Source organism: Vigna angularis, chromosome 4 (assembly GCF_016808095.1).
Source record: "Vigna angularis cultivar LongXiaoDou No.4 chromosome 4, ASM1680809v1, whole genome shotgun sequence".
Classification (NCBI taxonomy): Eukaryota; Viridiplantae; Streptophyta; class Magnoliopsida; order Fabales; family Fabaceae; genus Vigna; species Vigna angularis.
Window position 1 is genome coordinate 10,042,000 of NC_068973.1, and position 10,440 is coordinate 10,052,439.

At 33.4% G+C, this 10,440-nt stretch overlaps 1 protein-coding gene across 1 annotated transcript; it reads left to right on the forward strand.

Annotated features, from left to right (window-relative positions):
- The first annotated feature begins 304 nt into the window (after positions 1 to 304).
- LOC108330585 (eukaryotic translation initiation factor 5A-4) lies at positions 305 to 2,759 on the forward strand. Its single transcript, XM_017565074.2, has 5 exons — positions 305 to 557; positions 1,019 to 1,141; positions 1,250 to 1,306; positions 1,971 to 2,045; positions 2,451 to 2,759. Exons 1-5 carry the CDS (start codon positions 435 to 437, stop codon positions 2,553 to 2,555), a joined length of 483 nt encoding a protein of 160 aa, XP_017420563.1. The 5' UTR covers positions 305 to 434; the 3' UTR covers positions 2,556 to 2,759.
- The last annotated feature ends 7,681 nt before the right edge of the window (positions 2,760 to 10,440 follow it).

Genomic DNA, 10,440 nt, shown 5'->3' on the forward strand with positions numbered 1-10,440 from the left:
ACCTTAAACCTATCTAACCAATACACCCATAAATCTAAATAAGAAAACCTCAATTATAAAAAACTTTTAAAATGAAATTTATAATAATTAAAATAATATATTTAGGAAAATACATAAACATTGTCAAAATATCAAAATTGTTCAATTTTAAAAGATGAAAACTACCATTAAAATTAAATTTTACATTAACAAAATTATACGAAAAAAAAAAAACCTCTAGATTTAAGCCAGCGTTCTGGTTTTATATTGTATATATTTTTTATATTTATTAAAATAAAAGAACAGTTTCGAAATTTACTGAAAACTGAAAATAACAGAAAAGGAATGATATAAACCTATATCCTTCCTCTAAACTTGGTCTTCTCCGCCTCCCAGTCACCCTCACACCCTGAGTTCGTCCACTTGAATCGCTGAGTCAGTGAACGAGTCAAGCCATGTCGGACGAAGAACACCACTTTGAATCCAAGGGTGATGCTGGAGCCTCCAAGACCTATCCCCAGCAAGCCGGCACCATTCGCAAAAACGGCTACATCGTCATCAAGGGTCGTCCATGCAAGGTAGTACTAGCTTTTCATATCATTTTTAGGGTTCTTGTGTCGTTGTTTCGTTCTTTCTCTCCGTTAATTTTGTTTTATGTAATTATTGCTTGCTTATGATTGTGGTTTTGGTTTCTCGATTTGGCTTTCGAGATCTGGTGTTCATATTTGTCGCGTTGTTTGTGCAGTTGATTAATGACTATTGGATTAGGGCGTTGTTTGTGCAGTTGATTGTTGACTATTGGATTAGGGTTTGTGAACTCTTACGGCTCATTTGGGGGTTTTTCGGAAAACAAAATTAGGTTTTTATAGGAAATTATTTGGTTTTTGTACACTTTTGACCGTGTGCTCTGATTTAAGTACCGTTGTGGTATCTGGTCTCTCTTGGACATTAATTTATGTAGAATGATATTTTTTTTTGTATATTTATTTTAGGTGTTTATTGATTGTGATTGATGCGTGAATGGGTTTCTCTGTGACAGGTTGTTGAAGTTTCTACTTCCAAGACGGGTAAGCACGGTCATGCTAAGTGTCACTTTGTTGGGATTGATATTTTCACTGCCAAGAAGCTTGAAGATATTGTGCCCTCTTCCCACAACTGTGATGTATGTTCCTGTTCATGTGTTTTTCAGTTATGTTTTTTCTTTCCTTGAGAGCACTTTATTGAAACTTTTTCTCTTCTGAAAATTTGTGTGTTTGTTTTATTATTCCAGGTTCCCCATGTGAATCGTACTGATTACCAGTTGATTGATATTTCTGAGGATGGATTTGTGAGTTTATGTTTCTGTTTACATTTCCTTCAATTCATCACTGTCTAAGAAGTTTGGGTTTGTGTAGTGTTTCATCTCCTGTTTTTTCAGATAATTGTAAAAACGTCACCTTGTTTTTAATTTATAATGTTTCTTTAATGTATTTAAACAACATCAACAACAAAGTCTTATTCTATTTAGTGAAGTCAGTTCTAGTTTTTGAAGACGAGTTTAACTTTGCCTCAATAACTGGAAAAGACTGTTATATTGTCAACTAGTTAGATGAGGTTGCCTATGTTTCTTGTATTTAAAAATGATTCTAATTTCGAACACTATTAGTGTAAAGACTCTTACACTGTCAACCAATAAGAAATCTTCCTTGACATAACTTTTAAAGTAATACTTACTATTAAAGTCAATAATTTTCAATTATTTAGCAATCTATGATTGGATGATAGTCACTGTCAGTGTCTTCATTAATTAAATTCTTTGAAGATGTATTTTAGAAATGATAAACTGACCAAAATGTTGTTTTCCCTGAATCTTGTACAATCTATGGTAATACAGGCCCATGGATGTAAAATCACATGTAAACATTGACAATGAAAACAAAATATTCATATATCCAACTAAAATGCTCTAATCTTGCCACTGTTTCCTGAATTTATATTTGAATGGTGTTTAGGTTAGCTTGCTTACTGAAAATGGGAACACCAAGGATGACCTCAGGCTTCCTACCGATGATAGTCTGCTTACTCAGGTCTGTAGAGTCCTACTGTTTTGTTTGTTGTATTTGTAGTCTGGAATGTTATACCTTGAGTCCATTTATCCGGATTAGGTGAATGTGTCCATCAGAACTGTAAGAGAAGAAAATAAGAGGGTAAAGTGAATTAAGCTTCTCTTATAAATTGAAATCAACATGTACAACTTCTATAGAGGCTTTCTTATCTAGGTTTTCCATAATCAAAGGTGCATACATTTCTTGTAGTATATGGAAGGTTGATTCATTTTTCATTTTTAATTCCTTTTGTACATGTTTTTGTGAAGAAGTTTGTTCAGATAGTATCTATACTAAATTCTCTTGTAATTCCAATATTATTCTATTCACCTAATTGTTTTTACTCTTAATTGTGTTTAATGATGTATCGTTTATTGGCCACTGCAGATAAAGGAAGGATTTGCTGAGGGTAAGGACCTTGTAGTTTCAGTTATGTCTGCAATGGGTGAGGAGCAGATCAATGCCCTGAAGGATATTGGGCCAAAGAACTAGCCTCCGTTGCCCATAGTTTGTTGTTTTCATTTAAGCAAAGTTATATATTTCTGTACGATCTTTGTTAAATCCGAGTTTATGGACTCTAATCAGACTAGTTTTGCCAACCGTAATGATGTGACATAACATTTTTCTGTTCCCTTGCTGTCTTGAGATTTTTGAGATAAATTAGGAGTTTAATATTAAAAGTTATCTTTGTTTTCACTTATTTTGCATTTTAACTCCGATGTGCGTGGGATCGTTACAACAAAATTCAAAAGATTTTAAGATTTTGTGCAACTGCAAATATTCATAGCAACAGGCTTTGATGAATTTACCAATTTGGCTTGCGAAAAATATTTCAAGATTGTGTAACAAATATTCGTTATAAAGTATGTATGCAATTCTCTCATCCTAAAATCACATTCAACTTTGTTTGAAGTTCCTTTTGAAGTATAAGCAGTTGTAGTAGTCGTTTTGAAGTTTTAGGAAAAGCTAAAAAACTATGGAACTGGTGTGGAAAGAGTTGCCCAGGAGCAATGCTCATTGAGGGAAGACTGTTTTCGTATCTTGCCAATTTTGTTTAATTATATTACCGCCATAACTTCAAATATAATCGGAGGAAAAAAATCACGTGTACCACAAGGACATGATGTTATGATACTTTATAGTGTTTGGTTGAGGGGAAAGAACTAGAGGAGAAAAATATATGTTGGTCAAAAAAATAAACAATAGAAAGATAAAATTATTTTGATTTCTTAAAGATCAAAAATAAATTTACCCCTTTTAACTATATAAACATGTTTAGTGTTTTTCTTTCTATTTTACATGTATGTATGTTTGATGTGGTGTAAGATTGAAAATATTGCCTATATTACATAATCTATTAGTGATCTTAACATTTTCTTTTCTGACCATATAATTAACTATGATGCATTATTAATAAATGGAGATAGAAAAGAGAGGTGTTAGTTTTGATTCATCAAGAAAGAAAATGAATAATTAAGTTTTCCTTTATCCAACATTCGTGGAGTATGTCAAACACTTTAAAGTTGTTGTTCACAATAACCATCATTTACATAATATGTTAATGATGTGAGTCATTTCATATTAGAAAACAATAATTTAAGGTGTAGATAGATAAAGTCATGCATGTAGAAAGTAGAAATTATAAGTAATAGGTATGTTCCTACGATTTTATTACTCACAGTTACTAAATGTCTTTTATGCCCATTAGATGAATGATGTTGATTTTTAATTTGCAAGATTAACTTTGTTCAATAAAACTTGTATAGGAAACTCCATAATAGTGTGAATGACTTGTGTAATTATTGAAATGCTTGAAATAATATTATAACATAATGAAATTAAAGCATACAGTGTTCTTGATAATTTTTTGGAAGAAGCTTCTTAGATCATGGTAATGAGATACTATATAAAGAAAATTGGTAAAACTTTTTGTTAGTTGTAAAGAGATTATCAATCCAATCTTAAGTAACTACGAGTGTGGGACGTTTTAATTGGAATAATGATACTCAAACTTAAGAAAAAGTAAAAAAAAAAGTTCTAAAATTTTTTATTGTATATTCTTAGGTTACATGGAACATAATGTTGTCCATAAATTTCTTGTTCTTTAAAGTGATGTGAACATAATACTATACTAGAAAAAAAAATGTTGAGTTCTTTGAACATGTCTTTTTCTTTAAAAGGTTAATGAGATATACAAACAACTTATAAATATGTCATTAAATACACTGAATTTTCTTGTTGTACTAAAAGCATATAATGATGTTAATTGGATTAACTAGTGTTTATAGGTACACTTGCATGTGGTGCGATTGGATGAAAATCATTCGAACAAACAATTATTCCAAGATCCAATAAGAAATTAGAGTTTCTTGCTCTTGAAATAGCTAATAGTGAAGTTAAGTGGTTGAAAATTTTCTTAGCAAACATTCGTTAGGAATGAAACCAACTCCATTTGTTTCAATACACTGTGATTGTCAATTGACAATAGCTATAACTAAAAACAAAACTTAGAAAATAACAGATATACAATTTAGACACAATTTGACAAAGTAGTAGTTAAAAAGTGGAACAATTTTCGTGGACTATATTAAATCAGAATAGAATCTAGTAGATCCTTTAACGAAACCTCTTGGGAGAAACATGATTCTAGAAACATTGAGGGGAATGAGATTGGGGATCCCATGGTTGCTGAAAACTTAACCTATATGATTGGAGATCCCATAAATAAGGTTCATGTGGAGAAAAATAAGTCACTTTTTAGTTCTTTTAGCACTAAAATTTATTTTAAGTCAATTATGTTAAATCATGTTATTATGTGTCCAAGTTCTAGATACTATCTCATTTAGAGGTTAAAATTTATAGTTAAAATACTATATGGTGTGAGAATTTTAGTCTAATGATTTTTATATCCCCTACGGGTAGTGTATGATTTGAAACATACAATTAATGAAATCACTTATATGAGTGTTGAGTGGAGCTTCTTGTATGAGATCTTGGCAAGATCTCTAAAGCCCTCATGAATATCAGGCACCCACATGCTCTAGTAAGTGCAACACAACAATAACATAGAAAGAATTGTGGGAGAATATTGTGATTGATAAACTACTAACACACATTAAGTGTTTTTGGTTCATATAGTTTGCTATACTAATTACTTTGTGTGTCAAGTTTCTCCTCAATCTAGGATTGGTTCATAATGCCTAATATACTAATCAGATGCACTACATCTTATATGAGACCCAAAATTTTCTTCTCCCATTCTTTATTTTTCTTACCTTTTGCAATATGTGGGAAATTGTTTTAGAAACATGCTCCTCTTATTATAAGATTTTTTATGTGAAAGATTAGCGTATGAACTCGAATTTGATCTTCTCCTACTTTTTCGATGAATTGTTGATATGATTCCTCCATGAAAGTTGCCCCCACATTACCATGTTTCTCTCTATGATAAACATTTTCTTCTTCAAACGGGTATGGTTCCTCCTTTGCAAGTCATGGAATTTGGGGTGCTACGTGGGTCATTCCTGCTTCGTAGAATGTTGGGGTTTTTTACCCATTCACCATCTACAAGTACGTGTTCATACCCTTTTCCAAAACACATTTTCACTCATATCATCTCTTTCCCTACTTTTCTTTATTTGGTCATTTGATCTTTAACATATTTTTTGTTAGTTTTTAATTTTTCAAGAACACCTTAGATTTTTCTTTTATATTCTAGGAGACTTACACAACACATAGTGAATGTCTCGAAGGACAAAAATCATCCATGGCTTAAGAAACTTATCTTGTTTGTGTTCTTGTTAGCGTTTACAATAATGAACACACAACTCTTCATAGAACTCTGAAAGCCAAGTGAATTTGACACATGCACCCAAATTGCCTCATCTTTGTTAAGGCATTGACCATATCCATTTTAGAGTATAAGCCAAGTCTGTTAGTTAGAAAGCCTAGACAGTTGTTGTTTAACTGTCTTTGGCAGTTGTATTTTTTTCTTTTATAAAACTTGAACACCTGCACATATTTTCAGTGTAAAAGTTAGAGCATAAGCAAGTAGTGTGAATAATATACAATTTTTCCAGCGCATCTTTGTTTTTGTTCTTTTCTTTCTCTGATAACTTCATTGACCGTTCGATGCAATGGTACTTGACCGTTCTGTGTTGTAGCGCTATGCTTCTTTGGTTTCCGGTGTAGACATACATTAATGTTCGGTGCTGTAGCGCTCTGCTTCTCTAGTGTCCAGTGCAGACATTCTCAGGCGTTCGGTGCAGGCATTCACAAACTGTTCGGTTCGGTGCACTAGTATCAAACCATCGTTCCAATAGTGGTATCCAAAGCTCAGGTTCGAGACTTGGGAGCTTCAGAAACCATCAAGGCTTGGCGGAAGGGTGGTTGAAGCATGAAGAAGATCAAGACTGTGTTTCTTGGTGAAAGATCGAGGGTGTAAAGAATGGCCAGTAGTGATATGTCGTCCGCTAATCTACCAATTCTCACGGAGAAAAATTGGAGTAGATGGAGTACATAGATGCAGGTCCTATTCAGATACCAAGATGTGCATGAGGTGGTTGAAGGCGATCATCAATAATTTCCTACGGGTGCAGCTGATGATCAAAAGGCCGAGGAGAGAAAGAAAGCCAATAAAGCGTTGTTCATTATTCACCAATGTGTAGACAATGCTCACTTTGAGAAAATCCAGCATGCGAAAACTGCGAGGGAAGCTTGGAGTATCTTCATCAGGTGTCATACTGGAGGTGAAAAGACCAAGAAGGTCAAGTTGCAGATGTTAAGGAGGCAGTATGAGTTGATAGAGATGATGAAAGGTGATAAGGTAACGCCAATCAAATGAAGGGATGTGGAGAAGTCATCTCGTACTTAATGATCATTGAAAAGATCATGAGGTTTTTGCCTCATAAATTCGACTACATAGTTGTGGCTATAAAAGAGTAAAGAGAGCTGGATAAGATGAAGATAGAAGAATTGCAAAGTTCCCTGGAAGCACACAAGATGAGGCTGTTTGACAGAAATTTAATCAAGAGTGATGAGCAGGCATTGAAGGTGCATCATTCCAAGAATGATGAAAAGAAAACATTCAAGAAATGGAAAGGGAAACGTGGAAAAGGAAAGTGGAGAAATGATAAGAGCAATGAAGATCAAAATGAGTCTTCAACAGAGGAAGAGAATGACAAACAATATAAGAACTTCCGCAAGAAAGACAAGAGGAATGTTGAATGTTTCAATTGTCATAAGTACGGGCACTACTCTTATGAGTGATATGATGAAAAGGAAGAGCAGAAGAAGGGTCAAGGAAAGGGGGCCTTCATAGCTCAAGAAGAGTTTGATTTAGAACCCCTCACATTGATGGCAACTACATCTACAATAAGCTCATACTCTCTAGATCAATTGTGGTATTTGGATTCAGGATGTTCGAATCATATGACTTGCCACAGAGAATGGTTGGTGAATTTTGATGAAACCAAGAAGAGTAGGGTGAAATTTCCTGATGACAGAACTTCAAAGGTAGATGGAATTGGTGATGTTGTTATCAGAAGGAAGAATGACTCACGTGTCATTATAACTAATGTGTTGTTTGTGCCTAAAATGAGATGCAATCTTCTGAGTATTGGCCAGTTGATTCAAAAGTGTTTTACAGTAGTAATGGGAGGCTTCAATAAAGTTGAGTTGTTTGATAAAACCAAAAACCTGATCTTGAGAAGCAAGATCTCGAAGAATAAAACATTTCAGATAAGCCTAGTGAAGTCTACAATGTATGGAGAATCTGGCAATACAACAAAACCAAATTTAAACTTTGGAAGCAGTAAGGGTGTGCAATCTGGAAGCACTAGAGATGTGCAAAACAGTGAGCATCACTCTAAAGCTGTTAGACCACAAGGAAGACACAAGTTTCCATAGAGATTTTGTGAATGTGAGGTGTACACTAATACATAGATTGGTAATGAGGAAGATCTGGTGCACATAGCTATGTTTGTAGGTGTAGAACCGATCAGTGAAACAAAAGCCTTGAAGAAATCCGTGTGGAGGGATGCAATGAAAGAAGAAGTTGATTCCATTAGGAAGAATGGAAACTAGAAGTTAGGTGATCTTCCTGCTGGGAAGAAAAGCGTTGAAGGGAGTGCTGCCAAAGAGGCAAAGCGACACATAGGAGCGCCAAACTGGCATTCGTGCACTCAGTTCATACACTCATGTCGTTCGATCACGTCAATCGATCGCTCTCTCACACCGTTCGGTCTTGGTCACACAGCTTGCTCAAATTGGCATCTGCCTCCGTCACGTAATTGGTAGGGACAGTTGCTCAACAGACTGACAAGTACAATTCTACGTGTCACCGAACACACTGATCGGTCTTGACGCTGCCCAAGGAAGACTAGCGTTTCTCGAAGAAGAAGGTGGGTGCTACCTCCCTAGGTGCTTAACTTAGAGGGAAGTGTTAGAGTATAAGCCAAGTCTATTAGTTAGAAAGCCTAGACAGCTATTGTTTAACTATCTTTGGCAGCTGTATTTTTGTTTTTATAAAAACTAAACACTTGTACATATTTTCAGTATAAGAGTTAGAGCGTAAGTAAGTAGTGTGAATAATATACAGTTTTTCCAGCACATATTTGTTTTTGTTCTTTTCTTTCTCTGGTCACTTTATTGACCATTCGGTGCAACGGTACTTGATTGTTCGGTGTTGTAGCACTCTGCTTCTCTAGTGTTCGGTGCAGACGTACATTAGCGTTCGGTGTTTTAGCGTTCTGCTTCTCAGATGTCCAATGTAGACATTCTCAAGTGTTCGGTGCAGGCATTCACAAACCGTTCGATTCGGTGCACTAGTATCAAACCCTCGAACCCTCGTTCCAACAATCCACACTTAATAATCCAACAATTGGTATTGTAGTTGTTGTGATATCTAAAGTATGTATATGCATAATTGTTCCATAATAAATATATGTGGTAATATGGACACATTATCTAGAGCAATGATATTTTAGTGTGAGGGATGTGAAAATTATTCATCTCCCCAATTTCATCTCTAAAATAAAGAGACAAAAACCCTATTAATCATATCATAAATAATACTTTACAAAAATACACACTTAATTTCATAATCCAAAAGTCATTCTTGAATTCTACAATCTGAAATTTTTTTAGATCACATTATTTGCATTATGTTCAGAACTCATAAAAACAAGAGTCAATATAATTTAAACATTCTCATGGGGTGCAGGAGGGAATGATGGGGATGTAAAAAGCAATTCCCACGTGACAAACCTAGGTTGCACAGACTTGGACTTATTTATGAAGCTGCATTGAAAGCTACTATAAGGTCATCCTTTTATGGAAAAAAAAAAAAACCACACTCTTCCATTGGCGAAAACGTATCTTCAAACTTTCAAACATTGAAGAGTTAGAACTCTTTTGTAGGTCATATCATAGATATCAAAATATAATAGAAGCTATAGTTTTTTGTAGATGTCAAAATATACTTTAATCTTAAATCTCTTAATTTTTTTAAGGCTTAATAATAGCACCAATTTATTTCCTGTTATTTTTATTTTATTTTTTGGAATATGACAATAAGAATATTTGAAATGAATATTTAATATTTATTAGGAGGTTCTGAAAATACAATTTTGAACTCTGTATTTTGGTTAGAAATTATATGGCATATTCATTTCCACAATTAGAAGTTATAGTTTACAATAACTTTATTCTCACTACATTCTTCTATTTTGTTATCAAATAATTTTTTAAATTACTAAATGTAAACCAAATACATGAATAGACTTTAGAAAATGGACATCTTGGTTCACCAGAATTAGATCCTACAAATCAACTGAAAAGATGTTTTTAACTCAACCTGACTTAAAAATGAATAATTTTTTTGGGGGGATAACACTTGACTTTATATCAAATCAACAAGTCATTCTGATCTTATTAAAAGAAAATTAAAAAAATAAAAAAAATAATTTATATTTTAAAATTTAAATTACATAAATGAAACTTATGTGTGCAAATGTTTTAATAAAAATGATATTACTTTTTAATTTCTTTAAAATTATAATTATAAAAAATAAAAAAATGGGTGGGTGTAGTTTAAATTCATTAGAAGACCGTGTTAAATGTATCAAACTAAAATCGATTTACTTCAATTAAGATCATTATTTCTTTTCAATCCCAACTGATTGTATGAAGTAGTTAAGTCAATCCATGATCCAAATGAAAACATTGGGCTAACAAAAAATAAAAAGAAAAAAATTTGATGTTTTATTTATATTGATTTTGTAGGAAATTGTTGAATAATTATAATTAGGTTTGGCAAGTTAGACACTCTACTTGTGTTAGAAGTCTTTGGTCCCTCTTTGACGGGGTAAAGCAAAAT